General features: G+C 41.5%; 1 protein-coding gene across 13 annotated transcripts in view; it reads right to left on the bottom strand.

Moving 5' to 3' along the window:
* The window catches only part of LOC119720635 (talin-1-like), a 114,241-nt gene that overhangs the window by 58,223 nt on the left and 32,854 nt on the right, over nt 1-23,164 (bottom strand). For all 13 annotated transcript variants that reach the window (XM_038190389.1, XM_038190401.1, XM_038190400.1 and 10 more), the window contains exons 12-30: nt 22,754-22,843; nt 22,011-22,178; nt 20,147-20,315; nt 19,105-19,190; nt 18,462-18,602; nt 16,203-16,363; nt 15,507-15,660; nt 13,591-13,692; nt 12,765-12,932; nt 11,777-11,878; nt 9,513-9,743; nt 8,389-8,649; nt 7,343-7,456; nt 6,825-6,938; nt 5,268-5,402; nt 3,806-3,934; nt 3,188-3,367; nt 2,246-2,377; nt 1,203-1,322 (exon numbers count right to left, since the gene is read on the bottom strand). In XM_038190389.1, the coding sequence (XP_038046317.1) occupies nt 1,203-1,322; nt 2,246-2,377; nt 3,188-3,367; nt 3,806-3,934; nt 5,268-5,402; nt 6,825-6,938; nt 7,343-7,456; nt 8,389-8,649; nt 9,513-9,743; nt 11,777-11,878; nt 12,765-12,932; nt 13,591-13,692; nt 15,507-15,660; nt 16,203-16,363; nt 18,462-18,602; nt 19,105-19,190; nt 20,147-20,315; nt 22,011-22,178; nt 22,754-22,843 (2,757 nt within the window). The remainder of the gene's footprint in view (nt 1-1,202; nt 1,323-2,245; nt 2,378-3,187; nt 3,368-3,805; nt 3,935-5,267; nt 5,403-6,824; nt 6,939-7,342; nt 7,457-8,388; nt 8,650-9,512; nt 9,744-11,776; nt 11,879-12,764; nt 12,933-13,590; nt 13,693-15,506; nt 15,661-16,202; nt 16,364-18,461; nt 18,603-19,104; nt 19,191-20,146; nt 20,316-22,010; nt 22,179-22,753; nt 22,844-23,164) is intronic.

Consider the following 23,164-nt stretch of genomic DNA (forward strand, 5'->3'; position numbering starts at 1 on the left):
AGCCTTTAAGAAACTATTTTTCCTTCAAAAAAAAACAACAACCCAAAACCGCCTGACATAACAGATGAAAATAAGCATCTTGGAAACCAAGCACTTGAGCCCAATGATGTGAAAATTGTTCAGATTATTCTACAAGCACTGTTTCACAGAGTAAGCAATATTTTGTCTCCTACATTTTTTCAAAAAACACAAACAAAACTTTTTGGTGAGTTTTCAAGTTTTCAGCCACACTTTCCTTTTATTCCCCCCACCCCCGTTTCCTACGTCAACAATCATTTTATTCTATGTCTATATAAATTTCGTCTAGCGAGTGACATTATTAATGTACATTCATAAATACCTCAGACAGTTTAGCTATTCCTATTGGTCGAGAGCCCGTCACGTGGCCGGTATTAAACGGATGATAAAGACATGGCTAGCTGGTCTTAAACACTTTTCCAGTGTCACAATAAAATGTGGACTCCTAAAAATCCAGTGCCTCTTACCGTTTCATTGGTTGAACGTTCACAATCCTCACGTAGGCATGCGCAACACTACAAGCGAGTCAGAATTTTATAGTTCTAAATTCAAAACGCAACGCCCCAGGTGCGTTCTGCGTGACATCGCGCAGAACATGTTACGCGCGCGTCAATCTCCATAAAAGGGTTGTTTACATCTTACTCGCCAGCTGAACACTCCATTATTTTGCTAGAGGGATGTTTCAAAAAGCATGAAGTGAACTTGTTGAACCAAATCGGGATTTTTTGAACGAATTATTTGAAATTTTTTTTACGGATAAGGTATTTATGAATGGGAATAAATATGTGCTCGGTCGGTATTTATCACTCGTTTAATACCGCTTAGAGTCTGGATGCTGATAATTACCCTCGCCTCCGGCTCGGGTAATTATCAGCACCCAGACTCTAAGCGGTATTAAACGAGTGATAAAAACCTCCAGAGCACACATTTATTCCCTTATTATTAATGATTTTCAAAAAAGTTTTCAAACCACTTCTGCTCAACATATTGGCCAAGATTTCTGGAACATTTAATAAGGTTTCCTTGACGACCATAACCCATTCACTGTCTCAGAATAATCAACTCCATATCTACAGTTAGTAATCTAATGTTCCACGTCTCAGCTGTGGGGCAAAGTGCATCAAGCATGCTTTTCGTCTGCTCATTCAGTTGTAAGACTTTGCAAGGCGTCAGACCAAACTTACCTTGCCGGACATGAGCCCCTTGCTGGCCTCTACCACGGACTTGATGGCCTTGTCCACGTCGCGCTGGCCGGGCAGACAGCTCACACAGCCGTTGAGGGCATGCGACACTGCCTTGGCAACCTGGCAAGGGAAAAACGAGATTCATTTGGTCAAATATTGGCACAGATATATGGGGCAATTCCATGGAACATGTAACTCATGTTACGCATAGAGGGGGTCTTTTGACAGCTCTGTGCTATTATTCTATGAAGTGGAGATATTTAGGGTGAATTTTTCTCACGGATCCCTTGCCACACCACTCAAATGAAAGGTCGTCTGGTCCCCTTTAACTTGGTACCACATTTGAGGTTGAAATGCCCTATCCGCTCCGTTCACAAGTATCCCCTCACCAGCAAAGGAAGTACAAGTTGGGGGTGACCGAACGACGCCATCTTGCCTGACTGCATTTATTTTGCCGCGAAGCGCGGCCACTGCGTTTGCATAGTACAAATCCCCTGGTGTACGTGCGTCACACACAAGGAATGGTGCACGCACGTTAACCAGCGAAATGTATGTGTCCTACCCATGGGACGTTGTTGCTATGTAAAAGGGCGCTGGCATGTTTACTGCCACCACTGTCTCAAAAGTCTCCCATTGTTATTACCTGGAGAGGGTGTGTAATATTCACACTGCGAAAAACACTAAAAAGCCACCATAGCCAGTCAGCCAATGGACACAACTTGGACACGTGACACAAGAAGCACATACGCCAAACTGGTGAAAACCTCTCCATTCTGGGTCACTGTCAAATTCCCCGAGTCTTCCCGATGTTTGCATTTTTTCCCAAAATTTTATGAGTTTTCCCTGACTGGAAAAAAGGAAAACTTGTTTTTGTAGTTGCCATGATTTCCAGAGAGGCTGGAAACCCTGGTACATCATGACGCCAGCCAAGGTTAGAATCCAACCTGACACAAAATCTCAAATCAGATCCGCAAATGTGGGCCATTGGAATCAGAGACCCCCCACCCTCCAAACCCAACCCCCCAGGGGTTCTAAGCACATACCTGTGCAAGTCGCTGCTGGTTGTCCGGATTGTTAGGATCTGCTAGGGCCTTCTTGGCCTCTTCCAGGAGACTGGCGGACTTGTCCAGGACATCCTTGGCCCGGTCGATCATGTTATCTCTCGCTGGCTTCTCCTGAGGAGGGGAGTAAAGAACAAAAAAACGATGTCGTTTTCCTTTGCTTTTTTTTCCTCATCTGCTGTTAACCCATTACTTTATTTTTAATTCTTAGTTGTAAATCTTTCTGGCATATGAAAAACAGAGTTTCTTCAAAAGTGCACATGCACCTTTAGCTCGGTAGCCAGACGAAACTTACAGGGAGAACACAAATGAAGATGAAATGTTCAGCTTAAGGTAGTTTATGGAATCAGGTAGGGACCGACAACCCAATCCACATTTTGCCTTTGGAAGATTCGAACCCAGGTCATAGAGGTGGAAGGCAAGTAAAAGTTCCACTGCGCCAACCTTAATCAAGCGAGCAAGCTTTGTTTATCGCATGATAGTCTTATTCAACATCATCACATGTAAGCTGCTTGAATCCAGACATGAAAAAGGCAGTGGGAGTCGGCAGCTGCCCAGTTACACAAGTGGTTTGTTCAGAGCTCACAAGGGTCGTTATTTTCTGTACCTTCTCAATGAAAAATGTCAAGAAGTTGTCAGCAAGCTCTTTATTAGACTCATGGTCAGGGAGAGCCTTAGTTGTCTTAAGGAAATCACTGATTGTGGCATACATTTCTTTCACATTAGAATAAGCAACTTTTTTTCAGAGAAATAATTGATCTTAGAATCAATAATCAGTCTACTGAGTTTGAGACAATTATTTCAAAGAGATTATAAGAAACCACTGTGTGTTACAAACACAAGCCTGTTGCGTATTTACAATTGCTTCGCCAAAATAAATATGTGCACAAGCATTAAAGCGAAAACAAAATGTAGTCAGCTCACCTGTGTAGTTGCGGCCACGCCCCTGACCGCGCCCGTCAGGTTCTGCAGGGAGTTGGCCGTCTCTCTCGCAGCCATGCCGGTGTAGGTCTCGTTAGCCTGGGAGGCGGCAGTCAGCAGCTGGGCCATGGATGCCCCCACGTTCTTGGATGTCGTGCCCAGCTGGGTGGCGCACGACTCCGGCTGGGGAACAACAACAATTGACAATACTAACCCTCTCCTTACCACATAGTTAACTGACATATATCATGAAAGAAGTTCATCAGGCTGGTAAAATTTCAGCTTTGTAAAGAATTTTCTATAAACACAGCCAATTACTTACGTAGTTTCGTTTACGTTTCGACTAGTTTCACTAATCATCCTCAGAATGAAGCACCACCAGTCGGTTGGTGGCGCTGTTTCCTGTTGCGGCCACTAGATGCCGCAACAGGAAACAGCGCCACCAACCGACTGGTGGTGCTTCATTCTGAGGACCGTAGTGCATGTAAATATTGATGTAAATATGAAAGCCGGTACGTGCACACGTAGGAATGGTATGTACTTTTTTATCTGGTCCCATGATCTGGCGAACAACTTGCGATATGACATCTGATAATCCTGAGGTCAACTCCCGTTTCTTACCGATTCGCCAGGCAGGGGCGTGAGTTTATTGTTGTCCGCCGTCTGTCTTATCACGTCCAACTGGTCCTCCAAGGCCTTGATCATGTCCAGGGCGTTGTCGATCTCTTGCGCACCGCACGCCTCTTGGGCCTGTGGGTTCACAAAGGAAAAATTAATCACTTGTTTATAAACTTGGGAATGGAGGGTTAAAACTGCATAAAGAAGGGCAGCAAGGTGATAACCATTGGTTGGGAAATATTTTTGAAAATACTGCCGTACCCGCAACCCTCAACATTCCAACAAAGACATGAAGGCAGTTCTAAAATGTACACCAGTACATCAACACGAGGTGCAAGCGTTTCCACAGGAAAACAAAATGAAGTGGATTGATTAAGGACGAAACAATGGAAGTTATGGTACCAAACTTTGCACAATGCTCGTGTTTTGTGCTTTTTGTACTGTGTTTTTGTTCTCCAATGAAATGTTTTCGATAAGCTCTGCATATTTACTGTTGTCCCAAAGCCAACGAGAAAAATTCTCTCTCCCGTGTCCTTTTCCTCCCTGCTTGTGAGTTTCTTGCTTGTTCTGTTACTGTTTTTTGTTTTTTTTATTTAATCTTTGAGAAAGAAATTGCTTGGATTAAGTTTTAAAATTTACACATCGGGCAAAATTTGCTATATACAAAACCAGACCTTTTTTTCTTCTCCATTTTTGGGAAGTTATTTCACCTTCGTTTCGTCATAAAGATTATTTTTTTTTGGAGGCAGCACGATGATATCAGGTTTTTAGGACAACGGGGCCCAATAGGCCTTATTCACGAGTCAGCCATATTGAATTAAAAGTGAGGTAAAATCTTAATTTTTGGAACTTGCGAACAGAAATGAAAGCAACTTAATTTATAATCAATTCCAGTCTGCTTCAATGAATAATTTTAAATTTGTAATTAAACATTCCCTGATGTTTAAAAGCCATATTTAAAAAAAAATGACAGTATAATAAATAGTCTGGCGCCATCCAATTCAACAGTTAACAATTAATGAAATACATTCAGGAAACTCGACAAAAATGGCCAACTTGTGAATAAGGCCCATTTCTTGGCTCTGCTTACCGTTAGCGAAAAATCCCTGCTTACTATAGCATAAAAATTCCGTGCTTACGGTAAGTGTTTTTCAGGGATGAGCAAGGAATTTTGGCTTATGCGCGCATGCGTGCATCCCATAACTAAGGATTCTGTGCTTACAGGGTTAGCGCAGAATGTTTCTGCTAGTGGGGTTAGCGCAAAATGGTGAAGCGCAGAATTCTGTGGTTAGCAGAGACATGAAATTGGGCCAAGATCTGAGTGATCCTCTCTTCAGAATAAATCTGCAATGGAGAGGGGCCTGCCTCGTTTCTTGGACACGATCAATCAGATGCAAGCAAACACCTTCCTTGGGGACAAAGAAGGGGGGGGGTTACAGATGGGGGAGAGGGGCATTACAAATACCTTGTTAGCAGCAGATCTAAGATCTGCCAGGGATGTGGCCATGTTCTTCGTGCAGTTGGCCAGCTGCAAGGCAGCGGCTTTGTCTTCAACGGTGGGTATGGCAGCCCTGCTGGCCGAGATCAGATCAGTACCAGGCTGTCAAGGGAACAAAACCAGTTACAAATTCAAAATCAAAGGAACAAAGCTTGGGAAGCTCAGTTGATAACTGCACAATTGATAAAGGCATGTCCTGCGACAAGTGCTCACGTTTTCATAAATTAAAATATGAACTCCGTGCACAAGTCGATCACAGGCCATCCAATCTCAAGCCATGTGACTAGTTATACAATTGAAAAGCGACATACGATTTGCCTTTTTATTGTTCCTTTTCTCAATACTTGTGACTTAACTTGTGAAACGACTTGTTATTTACTTATCAAAACAAACTTGTGATGGACTTGACTAAAGACTGTAAGAAACCCCTTCAGTGATGAAAATGAAAGAGAACATGAAGCAACCGTGACACTGTGTGCGCCTGTGATCAGGAGAGGTTTTGCTTTAATAATTCTGCACATCGTTGGTGAAAAATGCATACGCCATGGCATAAATGTTTGAACCAGTGTCCACGCACACAACTACAAATGGAAATCGTCACTACTAATGCATAACTCCATCTGGGTTGTAAAACATACTTACAACATTAGCACAACAAAAAGCAATTCATGAACTTTTCTCTGAACTCAAAAATCTTGGATAAGAAGCCAGAAAGCAAGAACTACTCCACTGGAGAAAACCCTACGGAAAAGCACAGGATACCGAAGTCAGATTGAATGTGCACTCAAAGTTGGTCTGATCCAGCACCCATCTGTGTGTCATACATGTAAAATGTACACGTGAAACCGAAAGGTTTATTAAAGTCAAACTGACTGATGCAATGGGAATTGTGATTCTTGCCAGTGTAATTTTTATGCATGCATGTTTCACATAATGACCTAACCTTACATACTCTTTGTGGACCTGTGAACAAAAGAGGGCCACAGGATGCAGGAAGCGTGAACGCTTTGTGGACTTGCACACGTCCACACTAGGTTTCCCCCTCTCTGGAAAACAGGTTTAGAGGCATTTTTGGGTTAGGGTCATCCATCGCAAATGAGGAGGAACGCTCAAGGAAATCATTGCAGTGCAATGGAAGTTCTATTGCACGGTGAATAGAACTTCCATTACATCGATGATTGTTTTCAACCTGTTGTACAGTTTGCAATATTGATATAAATATGACGAACTTGTCGAACTTTTAAACAGTTTTTGACCTGAATAAATTGGCTATTAAAAGTCAACCAATCAGATGACAAGGATTTATTCAGGTGTTATATAAAACAAATAATGAATGTTTCACATTCGTGCAATGGAAAAAAAGAATTTCATTCGGTGACAGATGAAATGTTCCATTCCACTCGGCTTCGCCTCGTGGAATGGAACATTTCATCTGTCACCTCATGAAATTATTCTTACCATTGCACTCACAAACATTCACTATTTGTATATTGTTACAAAGTTTACAGAAGAACAGATTCATACCTGGATGAAATGCTGACTGGCGTTGATCAGCGCCAGTTGAACGCTGAGATTGTCTGGCTGCCGCATGTAATCACGCACGCCTTGCACTAACTTGGGGATGTGCTCAGCCACGATCTGTAACCAATCAAATTACATTACTGATAAAAAACAACAAGATAGAACAGCAGCCAATCCATCATGCATGTTAAACTAAATTATTTGTTTTAGTCTTGCCAACCACTGTAAGATATGGCTAGCCATTAATGTAAAACAAAGAATAAGTCAGACATACTTTTGTTGGCTTTTAGTTTTAATCCTAAGAAACCGTTAATACAAGGTTAAGTCAGTCTGTAAATCGATCATACTAATATGAAGATGCCACTCTAATAAGTATGTGGATGTAAATGTGTATTTGGGGCAAAATCTCAGATACATTGTGCAAGTTATCTGCTTGCCATCAAAACAAGATGGTACTCGATGTTTATGTATGAACTTTTCTTGCGTTTATAAAAAAAAAATTAAATCAACAGGGTCCTCACCTTGCATTCGTCCACCAAGTGCTGCTGTGTGCTGGGGTTCTTGGTGGAGTCCTTGGCACCCTGGGACGCTGCGATGGTCTGGGTGGCTGTGGCCGCAGCCTGCTTAGCGGCATTCTGGTAAACAAATGCAAGACAACAATATGAAAATACCAACAATGCATAGCACAGAGTAAAACAATACAGGAAAAATTACAAAGTAAAACACACTTCTGCTTTTTTAACCATGATGTTGTATGCCTGAAATGAAAGGTAGTAAAAAATGAAGATAATTGTTCATTTGAAACTGGAAATATAATACAAAACAACACACATTTATTGCAATCGTATTTGAAATAAGATTCTTCAAATTTAAATTTCTTGAAAATTCTGGCCAAGCTCATCCACTTCTCTGGGAATTTTAAATTCTGGTCGCTTCCAGTAGCTGCGGTCAAACAAAAGAAGAAGCAACCTTCTGCAAATAGACAGACGTGCACTTTGAAACCCTTCAACAATTACACTACTAAGAATATAAGTGGAGCTGTATGGACCAATCAGAACAGTGAAGCCCTCCTTGTCCTGAACTCTTCAAAAACCCTTCAATAGTTGTTTTACCAATTCTCACAGTGTTACTCTGTGGATGGATCGGAACACTGAAAGGGTTTGAACAATCTACAATGATTTTTTTTTAACAGAAAGAGGGGTACTGCAGTCTTAAAGAGACAGGCAGCGTTCTGTTGGCCAAAAGTCATGTACTTCCGAGTAGCAGTGCTATGAATATGGGCCCTGGTACACCCATGTCAGATTTACGATCTTTGAGGGATCAGGTCAGCATAGCAGTACTTTCCTCGCCTTGCATGTCTGTGATCCGGGTTCGAATTCCGTCTTGGGCTGCCATGTGAAGTGGGTTCAGTATCACTGGATTCCATTGGTTTGCCCTTGTTTGTAATGCATTATGGGCCGCCCAACTCCTTTAAAACTGTAGTTTCACACTAGAAATATGTTGAGAAACTTCCGTGGGCTATCCCGACCGAATGCTGAATATTGATACATAAAATTAGGCACCTTACCTCCAATCGCTGCAAGATCTTCTTCTTGAGGGCGTTGTTGGCGGCAGCGTTGGTAGCCGTGCGCAGATCCTCAGCAGCCTGCTTCAGCCTCTGCTGCTGGGACTCGTCATGGGGACTACTGGCGCAGGCCTTGGCAGCCTCCACCATCTTGCCCGTGGCGTCAGCCAGCTGCTTGGCCGCGCCGAGAAGACGCTTCTGGGAGTCACTCTCCGTCACGGCCTCCGCGTCGCCCTTGATGGCATTGACCAGATGTGAAGTGGCCTGGAAAGAGGACAGACAGAGATTTTGCTTAGAAATATTGATTCACAAATTCTTTCAAACCCTTCTCAGACTGACCTTCCAAGGTTGCAGCGCCAAAACCGCATTGCTCAGAAGATTTGAATTAAGTATGTTTGAATCAGTTACGGGCAACAATGTCGAAAGATCAACTATTGCAATTTTTCATAACGATTCCAGAATCTAGTCCATTGAAATTCCAGATGCTATAGAATCCCTTTGAAAAGGGATTTCTTTTACAAATACTGAAATCAGGAAAAATCCTGACAAATTTTTATCTCTGCATTTAGAATGAGCCAGTTTTGTATAAATCCAACTGTGCAAATATATATCAATATTCAATTTTCATTTTTTTGCGAAACATTAGCTATCTTATCTTTGATTGCTTAAAAAATGCAGATTACAGATTTGGTAGCACAAAAAAAACACCCCCTAAATTGTGTGTTGATATGAACCAGACCTACCTGAAATTTCTTTTTTTTTTTATTTTAAATAAAGTATATTCTGAAGATTAAAAACGTCCTCACTATGCGAATTTTGGGTGTGTCATTGGTAATTAACCAATTAAACAGGTTAATTAAACAGAATAATGTTAAAGGTATCCTAAAGTAAACATACAAACACTAATAACGTTACTATAAGTAAAACAATTTTCCTGCCTACCTACTTGTACCTCTATAATTTATAGGGCGTTACCATAAACACACAAATCTTTTTTTTTCAGCCTAACCACAGTCCCCTTTATATTTTTGTTTATTTATCTGCTGTGCTCATCCCAAAGGCCTAATGTGCAGTTGGAATAAAGTAGGCCTATTCATGACTCAAAACAAAAAACACTTTGGACTAACCATGGCCAGTATCTTGGCCTGCTTGACCATCTCGGCGGCGTTGCCCACGCTGCTGAACAGCTTCTCCGTGGCCGTCATGATCTTGTCGCAGGCGTCGTCGTACAGGGTGGTGGGCCGGCCCGCGGCGGCCGTACCTTGCTTGACGTGCTGGAGGAGGTCGTTGAGGGCTTTGGTGACGGCTGTGGCAGCCTCGCCCAGGTCCCGCAGGAGGTTCTCGTCCTCTGTCGCATTCTGGGAGGGACAACACAACAGAAATTTTTGCTTATTTTATTTAACGTGTATTGGACACTTTTTACAGCCACAGGTTCCCAGTTGAGTAAGCCAGTTGGGCTTATATAGACATATTATAAACACACATGTACATTACACATTTATTTGTGGCAACTGTCCAAACAAGGTACGTTTTAAAGGGAAGATACAACATTTGCAAACATCAAAAAACGAAATGATCAAATTATCACGAAATACCTTACTGGATTGTTGGGGAATGACATCCTGTAAATTCATGGCTCCTGGTGTGCTGACATTTTCAAGAAAAAATGTAGTTTTCCAACGGTGGTCGGCCGACCAGCGTTGGAGAAAACTGACTATTTTCAAAAACTGCTCCTAATTTTTCATATTTAGTTATTCCGCATTTTCTTTGCAATAGATTACGCACCTGTGAAGCGGAACAAGCCTGCTAGACTGATTCTCTGACCTTACATTTCCCCAAAGTCTATCAATTGCAATTGTTTCGTCTTAAGTGGGGTCAGGGAACCAAACTACAAGAACAGTCTTGGTTTTCTTGGTTTTTCCAGCCCAAAACGTGAAACAAGTCAGTTTAACAATATTTGCTATAACATACTAATCCTCCAAATCCATTTATTTCTGAAAATTGCAGCAAAGGTAAATGTTGTACATTCCCTTTAAAGACACTAAGAAATATATGTATTTAATGAAGAAATCTTCTCTAGTCTGTTGATTATGAAAGTAAATAAAATGATGTCTAATGAAACTCCATAGTCACTTTTTAACAGTTTACTTAGTGCGAAATGAAGAGGGCTTCTTTTTCCTCTCTTCATCTTACGAGGAAAGCCAAAATCATGGGCTGCTACAAGGGAATAATTTTAAGCCGGGGTTGGCAACAGATTTTGCCAAAAATATTGCATATTAGCACCCTCATTATGTAAAAAAAAGGGGTAGTTTTATTAAGACTTTGGTGGACTTTGTTGGTTGTTTTGTATTTTCAACAATCCAATGATTTGTTGGGAAACATTAACGACTATTGTTTATTTTTGCGACATTGACCTTCCATAGTTTGCCAAACCGTGGTAGGCAATGAGCGCCAACCACAGGTTGGCAAAGAAAGGTCTTTACAAAATGCCAACTTGGTACATTTTTGTGACATTTAAATGTGTATCAATGACGCAGCACGGATCCTAGGCAGATATTCTTGTGATAAGGCTGTAACTTGAATTATACCTCTCGTGCAGAAAAACAGTGAGTTCATGAGGGAGGCGAAGTGGAAAAACATTTGATATATGGGCAATTCCTCACTAATGGGCCCAAAAGTGTGACATTTGAGAAGACCTTTAAGTTTTGATAATAAAACTACGATTTTGGTCTCTCAATTTTTGCTGTAAACATTGCAAGCTTCGAACAAATGTCCTCACCTGCATATGATATAACTGGTTTTGTATTTTAGAAAATATAGTGGATATTGTTTTAAAAAGTGTTACGTACGTAACGAAGGACAGACATTTTAGATAAAGTATAAAGCATAAAATTCAATGATCCCCTAGTGTTGCCTTATTTTAGAAGATGTACCCTGGAGGAATGCTATTCAGTCAAAACCTAGACAACTCAAGTGTCACTGTGAAGAATTATTTGATATTTTATAATCAGGATTTATACGTACAAACAGACTGGACATTTGTCACAAAATGTCTGTCCCTGTTCGTACGTAACCCTAACAACATCATAAATTTGAAGCCAGTGTGAAAACTGTTATATTTTCGATTGATAACAATGTAAAATGGCTTAATAATGTCACTGGAAGTGCCTATTAGAAACTGAATTTGTCCTAAGCACCCTTTTCCTTGCAGTGTGTCTGTCCACGTTACCTATGTATCACACAGAAAAGAAGCCTGTTATTTTCTCAAATAAAAAAGGTATCATCTTTTGTCTTGTCTTGCTCTAGTCACTTTCAACTAAAGAAAATAGCAATGTGTAACAGTCCAATAAAGCTATGAAATAAAAAAAAATCTCAAATAATCTTTGGATACCTTAGAGGAGTCCACGACAGCTTCCACTGACTGGGCCACCAGCTTGGCTGCCTCCACCAGCTGCTCCTGGCAGGCCGGACTGCTGATGGTAGGAGCTACAACCTATGAAGAACCACAGGGAAAAATTTGCTCATACATGTCACACAACTAAAAGCACTCTATTGGGACATGCATTTTTTATTTTGACTTTGAAATAAAAATTCTGTACTAGTTGCCTATATGGCACTAGCTATGACAGTACCTAGTAATCATGTATCATTCATTGTTAACCCTAGCCCCCCTGGTACTTCCTCAGGACTACCCTGCTAAATCCGACAGAGTCCAACCGGACTTTCCTGCTAAATCAACTGTGCCTCATTTTCAGTTGTCTGCTGAATCCAACGGGGTCCAACAATGTGTTATAATGCGGTTCAGTTGCCTGCTGAATCCACCATTTTGCATGAGGAATGTACACAAGGGGTTAGGTGCTCAATCCAACAGGCTCCATCGGGTATGTGACATAGTTGGATCCTGTTGGATTCAGCAGGGTTATTAATGCATAGTATCACTGAAACTCAAAAGCCATCAGATGCTTTGTAAACAGATACATTATTCAAGGTAAACATTTCTACTTAAATTGCGAAATCCCCCCCGCCCAGGAAAAATCACAACATAAAAATACCGAGTCTTTTCTCATAGTGCAAAATGTCTTAAAATGCTTCATTATTATTACCCTTGTTTATTAGATGATATCGATTTTCTGCAGCAGCTCGAGATCAAGTAACAAACTGTGCTCTACCCTTGTAAGTACCCATGTATACCCCTGGGTTGAGAAAGGCAATAATTATTGTAGTCAAGTGTCTTGCCCAAGAACACAAACACTATGAACACAGTCAGGGTTCAACTCGCATTCCTGCACACGAGTTGGACACCATTATATTGGACCATGGCATTCTATCACTGCTACCTCTGCATACCTAACGTTTCACAGAAAAAGACTTCTGCATACCTTGGTGCAAGCCACGAGCTGGGAGGTGTTGAGGGCGCACTGCGTGGCCGAGCCGATGACCTTGTTCTGCAATGCTTGGTCCTCTGTGGTACTGGCAACATTCTTAGCCTTCAGGACTAGGGCCGCTGTTGCGTTGGCGACGGCCTTGGCCAATCCTAGCAGCAGATCCTGTACCGGGGGTACGTAGGTAAAAGCACATTGGATCTCAGGTTTTTTTTATACAGCTACAGGTAGGTTCTAATTTTATCCGATAAATACCGTTTGCAATATTTTTATAAATCAAATGACATCTCTTTAAACATAATACTAATAGCATATCAGTATGCAGATTGGAATTAGTTGTTACAACAAGAAGCTTTTATATAGATTCTTACCTATTTTGTTTTTTCCTTTTTCTTTTTTACACTACAGTTTTTTTAGTAGGCATTTATTACTGTATTTGAATCTTTTTAATTGTCAACTGTAAATTTCTAAATTGTCAAATTAACTAATACTAATTCTTATGTGTTTCAATTTATCTATACTGAATGTTTTTGATGTGCACTTTGGGTAGGCAAATTTCATTTTTAAAGTTTTGTCAATTGTGATGAAATTACAATTGAATTGAATTGAGTTGATTCTTCCTTCAAATCTACTTGTCGGACTGAGAAAAGAATGAGGCAGCCACTATAGCTTTACATGGGGCTTAAAGCCCCTTCGCGTACAAGCAAACAAAAAAAGATTCCTGCAAGTGCTGGATTTTGGAGGATTCAGGAAGAATTCAAGCTAATTTGCTGAGGCCTTTTGTAGCTAATTGTTCCATTGTTTCATACAGCCACTTGCCTACCTGGAATTTGGGGTCCATGTCGCCCGTTGAGCCAATACTCCTGAGTAAGGCATTCTGGGCTTCACCGACTCTGTTAGCTGCACTCAGTAGATTCTGACGAGGCTGCGGAAAGGAAAACACAAACATTTCTATCATATACAAAACCCAGAGTCAAGTCCAAGGTTACGGTGATAGGGTTTGCAATCTTCGTAAAGGCAAAATGCATGGCTCTCGGCTCTCAGGTCTAGGTCTGAGAAGGCACGCATCAAGCCCCTGGCCGCATCCAGGATGCTGTTACCGTCTCCTTCCTCCCCTAAGGAGCTAATATCGACTATCCATCCTTAAACCATGTCATATTTATATATTGACTCATTTCTTGGCTCTGAGGCTGGGCACACTTGAGGAGGTATGAGAAGGCACCCATCAGACCCCGGGCCGCATCCAGGATGCTGTTACCGTCTCCTTCCTACCCCAAGGAGCTAATATCGACTATCCACCCTTAAACTGTGTCATATTTATATATTAACTCATTTCTTGGCTCTGAGGCTGGGCACACTTGAGGAGGTATGAGAAGGCAACCATCAGACCCCGGGCCGCATCCAGGATGCCATTACCGTCTCCTTCCTCCCCCAAGGAGCTAATATCGACTATCCACCCTTAAACCATGTCATATTTATATATTGACTCATTTCTTGGCTCTGACGCTGGGCACACTTGAGGAGGTCTGAGAAGGCACCCAACAGGCCCCTGGGCCGCATCCAGGATGCTGTTACTGTCTCCTTCCTAACCCAAAGAGCTAATATTGACTATCCACCCTCAAACCATGTCGGCTCTAAGCCTTGGGAGGTTTGAGAAGGCACGCATCAGTCCTTGGCTACATCCAGGATGTTGTTACCATTACCTTCCTCCCCAAGGAGCTAATATCGACTATCCACCCTCAAACCATGTCGGCTCTAAGCCTTGGGAGGTTTGAGAAGGCACGCATCAGTCCTTGGCTACATCCAGGATGCTGTTAGCATTACCTTCCTCCCCAAGGAGCTAATATCGACTATCCACCCTCAAACCATGTCGGCTCTAAGCCTTGGGAGGTTTGAGAAGGCACGCATCAGTCCTTGGCTACATCCAGGATGCTGTTAGCATTACTTTCCTCCCCAAGGAGCTAATATCGACTATCCACCCTCAAACCATGTCGGCTCTAAGCCTTGGGAGGTTTGAGAAGGCACGCATCAGTCCGTGGCTACATCCAGGATGCTGTTAGCATTACCTTCCTCCCCAAGGAGCTAATATCGACTAACCACCCTCAAACCATGTCGGCTCTAAGCCTTGGGAGGTTTGAGAAGGCACGCATCAGTCCTTGGCTACATCCAGGATGCTGTTAGCATAACCTTCCTCCCCAAGGAGCTAATATCGACTATCCACCCTCAAACCATGTCGGCTCTAAGCCTTGGGAGGTTTGAGAAGGCACGCATCAGTCCTTGGCTACATCCAGGATGCTGTTAGCATTACCTTCCTCCCCAAGGAGCTAATATCGACTATCCACTCTCAAACCATGTCGGCTCTAAGCCTTGGGAGGTTTGAGAAGGCACGCATCAGTCCTTGGCTACATCCAGGATGCTGTTAGCATTACCTTCCTCCCCAAGGAGCTAATATCGACTAACCACCCTCAAACCATGTCGGCTCTAAGCCTTGGGAGGTTTGAGAAGGCACGCATCAGTCCTTGGCTACATCCAGGATGCTGTTAGCATAACCTTCCTCCCCAAGGAGCTAATATCGACTATCCACTCTCAAACCATGTCGGCTCTAAGCCTTGGGAGGTTTGAGAAGGCACGCATCAGTCCTTGGCCACATCCAGGATGCTGTTACCATTACCTTCCTCCCCAAGGAGCTAATATCAACTATCCACCCTTAAACCGTGTCATATTTTTATATTGACTCACCTCCTGGTTCTCAGGCTGGGCATACTTGAGGAGGTCCGAGAAGGCACCCATCAGGCCCCGGGCCGCATCCAGGATGCTGTTACCGTCTCCTTCCTCACCGAGCAAGGCGGCCAGCATCTTGACGCCCTTGGTCATCTCTGTCAGGTTAGATGAGCTAGGAAAGACATGCATAGATAGTCAGACACTATAAAGTCATGCAAAACATTTTGCTTTAATTTTGATGTTGAGTGCATCACAAGTCGTCGTAAGTCCTCATAAGACTATCACAAGTGATCTTCAAGTCAGGTTACATACTATTTTGCTCTTTTGATTTCCATCGTGTGCGATTTGTTTTAAGGCTTGTATCTCAAAGCTAGCTCTGGCAACTTCAGACCCATATTTTTTGTTTGGAATGGCTCGCAATTCTTATCACCAAACTGAATATCCTTACAAAAAAAATTTGAAATGATTTAAACCTTGTTGAGAACGGTAAGGACGCAAATTTCCTTTGTGATCTTCAATCCAAGAATACCAAATTGCACACACTATTAGCACCCTTTATTGGTGAACCCTAACACCAAGAGATCCTTCAGTACCCAGAGGGTAGAGCCCACTTACTACTGCTCAAAATAGGAGTTCGCTGCCCCTGGAAACCTTAGGGGCCAAACTGATTTTTGAAGGATTTGACAAGAGGTAACGTAGCAATGTGATCCTTACATGGTGGTGATATGAGAACCCACAGATGTGTAGTCGGTATCGGACGGGTCGCCGGACGTTTGGCTGATGATGCCAGCGGTGGCAGCAGACATGGCGCTCAGCTGTGATTGGATGTTCTGCTTGTTCACGTCGATGGTGTTCTGGCGCCACTGCTTGGAAGCCTAGGGAATGTACAACATTTGCACACATCAAAAAATAAAACTACCAAGTTTTTACAAAATACCTTACTAGGATGTTGGTAAATGACAGTCTAAAGCATCCTGTAAAATTATGGCACCTGGTGTGAAGTCATTTTTAAGAAAATGTATTTTTGTATACATTTCCAATGGTGGTCGGCCGACCACCGTTGGAAAAACCTAACTATTTTTCAACTACTGCTCCAAATTTACCATTTTTTTTCAGTCCAAATTTTGTTTGCTATTGGTTACATGTTCATGAACGGGTGCAGGTCAGCTAGACTGGTTCCCTTACCTTACAATTTTCTGGCATCTTTAAATTGATCAATTTTATCTTTAGTGGAGTCAGGGAACCAGACTACTTGGACATTTTTTTGTTTTTCTTGGTTTTTCCAGCATTTTCGAACACAAAACATTAAACATGTCAGTGTAACAATATGTTATCTAGTATTATACTAACCCCTCAAATAGTTCATTTCTGAAAATTACAGCAAAAACCAATGATGTACATTTCCTTTAATGTAGCGTGAAACCTTCATCGGATACAATAATATGCAAAAAAAACTTAGAATATGAAAAATATAGAAATGAAAAACATTCTTCAATTTCTTGGGTCTTCAGTACTACTCATTTATGGCTACCTTCGAGATTTTCAAACAACCTTACAATTTTCATGTGATGGTATTGGGACTTAATTTAAGGAAGCCATCGTGGTCTGGTTTCCTGATAATATGGCATCAATTTCATAATTAGGATTTTAGATTGAAATGGCAGCAGTTGCAGCCTGATGAGGGGTGTCATAAGACCGCATCTTCGTGATCTGATATGTACCACAATAGACCATTGTCATGTTGCGGCCATCATGATTTTTTCCCATTCAAATCAACGCAACCAAAGCGAGGCTGGAAGGAAAAATAGTCTGGTTCCTTTTAGCACAAAAAAAGTTATCATTCAGTACTGTTTAATATTGGATACAGGGAACATGACTGAAATGGTGGCATCATGATAAAAGGTCTATACTGAAATCAAAACACAATACACCTCAAAATTTGCAACAGTTATGCCTAATGTTTGACACATATGCGCAGGTGTGCTGATTTGTTCACGTGCTATCTATGCCGGTTGGGTTTTGTTTTCTGGTGCAACCGATAATTTGTTTCAAACTTTCATTCCTGGAGTACACTTTCCGAAGGTTTGACCCACAATTACAAGATTTGTTGTCCACAAATTCTAACTTCTTACTGACAGATTTTCATATGAGAGGGAGCATTACAGCATTCTCAAGGTAACTGCTGCTGATAAAATTAATCATTAATTAATTTAACCCTAACCCTGCCAGACGCAACACAGTGCATCAGGTGGAAAAGTCTGGTGCACTTTGATGCATTCAGCTACCAACACCAGTGCGTAAACAGCCACTTCTGACACTATGAGAGCAAGTCCCATTGAACAATGCCCTAGTTGTATCCTGCTGCGTTCGGTGAGGCATTTAGGCCTCGAGACTTTTGACCTGATTGATCTTGCTACACTAGGCAGGTGTTGCATGTTGCTCCGTTTGGCAGGGTTTCTAGCCAAATACCCTGGAGGGATAGGGTTAAGGACTTCGTGCATGAACAGAAGATTGCTCTTTGTGAGCAAGTAAGATTTGAGGCTTTGTATGGTGGAGATACTAAATAATGAAAGGTTTGCGGAAACACCATGTGCGAATAATTTCTCAACTAAGAGAGTGGTTCTGAAAAGAACCAGAGGTATAAATTCGACGTTCCGGTCAGAGTGCTCTGACCGTCTTCTTTGTGAGCACTTTCGAACATTTCAGTGGGAGGAAGACTTTGCGTACAGATAACTGGCTTACAAGCACATGGCACGAAGTACGCAGAACTAATTCTATTCTGCATGATCACAAACCCATGGTTTCTTTGCATGAGCTTTGGGCATCATCAGCAATGCGTCCGAACGTCCCAGTGGGCTCCCCAAACTCTCCCTTTATAACCGTTGAGGGGGTTGCTTGTGCACGGAGTCTATGACACCCCTAAGTGTGGGTCAGTGTCGAGGCCTACTTTGGCCCGTATCTTTTGTTACTTACAGGATCAGTTCCCAGTGGGGGTAGCTCGGCCTTGGTCATCAGGTCGTTCTGGGCGGCATCCACAGCAGTGAAGCCTCTCTCCACGTTGCCTTGTAGAGCCTGCTGGGCTGTGGTCATTCCGGGCTGGCGGGCTTGATTGGGCTGAAGGTAGGGAGAAGAATACAGAATTACTAACAATAACTAAAAGGCGAGTTGAATCTACATATAAGTTAGAACAATGCACAAATGAAAAAAATGTAATTTATTATAAACTGGCATGCAACTTCGAATTAACAAAAAAAAGAGGAAACTCCAATATTTGCAAGACTTTGTACAGTGTTTTTCAGTTTTTCATGGCATAAGTGTGAAGTGAAAAACGAGGAAATCAGCTGATCCAAGGGAAAGTTGCATGCCTGTTAATACATTCAGCTGGGAAAAAAAAAGAGCTTCCAAGTGACACATGCGAAGACTTGAATCGGATTGCATTGGAGGGCGCTCATTCATTCGCTTTAAGTGCACACAATACGTCACTTTGTGGTAGGACCCACAAATTTATGTTTTGTACTTTTACGAAACATTCTCTGACGCTGCAGTAATGGACAGGTTGTAGTAGAGAGAAAGTATACACATCAAATTAATGGACGGAGGTGACTGTTGCACTTACCATGGGTGCGGTGTGGGCCATGTTGGCTTGGCCTTTAGTGACAGCATGCTGTGGGGGCTGCATCTCTCCTGTAGTGTACGTGCCAGCTACAAAGACAACAGAACAAGACTTGAGTCAATCATAAGAAGTCTAAAATGTGTATTTTCTTAGTTCTTTTGACGGAACGTATGAGAGGCATGCAACTTTGAGGTCATAATTTTTTTTTTTTAATTCAAAGCTTTAGAACCTTACAATGGTGGCAACATATGCTTTAGTGACATGAAATGGGAAGTAGAAAACAAGGAAAAGTGGAACGCCTGTCCTTCAAATTTCAAGCTTTACAAGATTTTCCACAGTCCTTTGATTCACACAGAGTTATAAAACGAGGATATCAGCAGATCTGAGGAAATGTGCATGCCTGGTCTTTCAATTCTCCAAGCCATTCAAGACTTCCTACAGTGTTGGTCAATTTCTAACATCATGTACTTTCAAGTTTTGGGTCATTCCATAAATTTGGGGTCTAATTTTTTGTGTCCCTGTACATCTGATATGCATAAAATTTTGTAATTCAGGAAACATTCTTTTAATGCCTTCTATCTCCACGCATGATTATGTAAAGCAAAGTACCCGTCAAACAAATACAAAAATAGTGTGGAGTCAATTTTAATGATATTTGAATGGCTAATTACACAATTCAGGGTAGCTTGGACACAAAGAAAATCACACTTTTGGAACCCGAAATTTATGGAATGGGGCATTCCATAAATGTTTACAAGACTATCTACAATGTTTTTCAATGTTTAACGTAATACATTTGTAAGTTAAAAACGAAGAAATTAGTTGATCCGAGGAAATTTTTGCAAAAAATGTTGCAACCCGACGCCACTTCAGCGGTTGTGTACAAAGTGTATGGAGAGTCAAGAATTTTTTTTTAGTTCCTAACCAAATTGGAAGATTCATGTGGGTCATCATTTTTGCAATGACTGACCTTCATTGAGATGATATATGAAGAAAAAAGTGGCGTCAGGTTGTAAATTTTTTCCGAAATTTTGCTTAGCCTTACCCGAGCCACCAGCTCTCATGACTGCCGGCAGGGCCACTGAGCCCTCCGACGCATGGCCTGGCCTGTTGGTCTGATGCTGCATGAAGGTTGCCTTGGCCGGCGACACGCTGTCCTCAAGAAGGGTGGATTCCTCCTCCCCTTCCAGACCCATACGATCTTTGCCTTTTTGCTGATAACAAAAAGAGAAAAACCAATAGCCAAGTTGCATTTAAGATGGTACCTTAACAAAATATACCTTTTAACTCAGACGACTGCCTCATGTGAGATTGGTAAAGTGCCAAAATAGGGCTGGACAGCTCAAGCACTTGGAGAGTGTAACAGAAGTCACAGGCTCAAGCGTTTATTACAGGTACATTAGATCAATTGCGGTTTTTTTCCTTCTTAAGAAGTTTGCTCAAATCTTTCGAAGGCTGTATAACAACTAACTTGTTGAAGTTTCAGCTCAGTGGATACTTTACATTTTCAGAAAACAAAGAAAACGTATGCACAATTTTTGGGGTCTCATAACTGGATTCCGTTGCTAACGCACGGAAAAAACCTATGCTTGTGGGCACATTTTCCTAAAACCACTTCAACGATCGTTTTCTTCCAAATAATACCATTACAGGCGGAAAAATTTCACATGGTATTTGGTACCGGTCCTATCTTCACTTTGAGCAAGGATTTTCTCGTTAAATCTATAGGTACGTTTCTGGGTAATTGCAAATGTTTCTACGTGTGTTATAACTTCAGGAATTCCTGACAACATAGATGACAGCTACAGCTACATAAATTACTTAATTATTTAAATGGAATCTGTTAATGTTAAAAAAGTATGAGATGGACATTTTAGTGCCCATCCTCATGTGTGTTCCTCTGCAGAAACGAAAAGGGATTGATGCACATTCAGTTCTCTTGCTTAAAAAGAAATTCCAACACTAGGCTTGAGCCGTTCAGTAAATAGGACCCTGGCTGTGATTATTAGTTACGGCGGAATGTCATGCTCTGAGCTAGTGAGAGCCCTTGCCCTCACACGACTCTAGCAACGCTGAAAGAGGCCGTACAATAATAATAATAATAATAATCTTATATAGTGCCAAATCCTTTAAAATGATGTTCAAGGCACTTAACAATCATTGAAAAAATAAAAAAAAATAAAAATATGAAAAACCTAAAAAAATTACATATTGTTACAGTAATTTTAATAATAATAAATTAATATTAATACAAGCACATTAGCATTAAAACCTAAGAACAAAACTAATCAAGCAAAAGATACATCTTAAGGGAAAAAATGGCATATGAGAGACCTAAAGTTAAGTTTGTAATGAATGATAAAAAAGACAAAAACAATTTGAGAAGGTGACAAGTATACAGACAATTAACAAGACCATTATGGGCAGACAGAAACAACCAAAAATGAGCAACGGAACGAAGAGCTATCAACAGACCGACAACTAATGACAGAAAGACGGACCAGGAACAAAAAATTACTCATCAACCTATATATCCATGGGCCATTTCCATCTGACTAAATCTGCATTAGCCCTTGATTTCAAATAAGTCTCATTACAAAAAAATATTGTCTTAACTCACTTCACAAAGGGTAATCACCGAGAGATGAATTATACATCAAATAAGGTTTACAAACATGGGCCGATCCAGCACTAGTTCCTGTTTAGTGGAGGGCAACAACCGCACCCGTTGTGATGTGCGCATTGTAAACAACTCGCCTTAACACGGCAGCTTAGACCTCAGTTTAAAGGTACTACATATAAAATCCATTTCCCCACAGCTGAGCTTACTTCAGCTTACAGAAGCCTTCTTGGCGGAAGACAAAGAAAGCCTTGCATTCAAGGTCAAGTGGTGAACTAATGCTACTGACCTTTTTGAGGATGATGTCGATGTAGCCTGCAATCAGGGCACCGATGGCTTCGCCTTCTTTGGTCTGCACAGAGTAGTAGGACTCCGAGTAGTCGCCGAAGTCCAGGGTGAAACTGTTGGGGGATGCAGCCCAGCGACGGACTGTGGTCAACAGCCAGGTTTTCATGATCTGAAGAAGAAAAGGGGAAAAATTGGAGGAGAAAATAAGACAAATGCACAAGAGAAAAGGTAGTTCAAAGTTGAATTTACGTGGAACTCTTTATTGACCAGAGCAGCTAGAAGCAGCGAGAACTGAAAGTCTGTAACAGCCACAGGAGGCCAGCATTTAAAATCTTCTAAAGTCTTACAAGAGTTGAAGCATGTTGAAAATCCATTCATAAATACCTAAGACAGTTTAAAAACGAGAGCCGGTCACGTGGCCGGTTTTAAACGGTTGATAAAGACATGGCTAGCTGGTCTTAAAAACTTTTCCAGTGTCACATGAAATTTTGACTCCTATGAAATCTGGTGCCAGCACCATTTTCCAACGGTGCTTCTTAAGACGCAGCGTTGGAAAGGCCTTCTTTCATTGATTTCTTCAAATCGACAACTTACCAGAAAGAATAATTTCACAGGGAGTTTAGTCCCCTTACTATCTTTCAACCAAGTATGTTTTTCAACAATAATTACACCAGTTACTTTTTGGATAGCTGCAAATGATGGACTCTGGCTTTAAGGATTATCTTTGTTTTAGGCCTTACGTACCTCTTTGGTCTTCTCATCCACGCGCAGCACGCTCTCCTTAGTGACGCCCATCAACCGCGGGACCAACTTATTCTTACCCTTCATTTTTTCCTGTGTGAGAACAAAAGTGTAGAACTAAAAGGTGAAGATTGAGATTTCAAATTTGAAATGAAATGTACAAATCCTTATAACGGTACCAATTCTGTAAAGTATGCTTTTACTCAATCCAGAAGCAATAGGACAATACACTCTTGTGAAACTTAATGAATTATTTATACTTTGCATATAATTTATTTAACCCTAACCCTCTTGGCATTTTTGCTAGGATGCAACCTCAATCCTGTAAAATCATCATACTGCATATTGCCGCAATCCTCCAAAACCATCCATTATTTCTAGCCTAGTTATTTCTTGAATATGGTCCTTGGAGGG

This window comes from Patiria miniata, unplaced genomic scaffold, assembly GCF_015706575.1.
Source record: "Patiria miniata isolate m_02_andy unplaced genomic scaffold, ASM1570657v1 HiC_scaffold_9, whole genome shotgun sequence".
NCBI classification, from domain to species: domain Eukaryota; kingdom Metazoa; phylum Echinodermata; class Asteroidea; order Valvatida; family Asterinidae; genus Patiria; species Patiria miniata.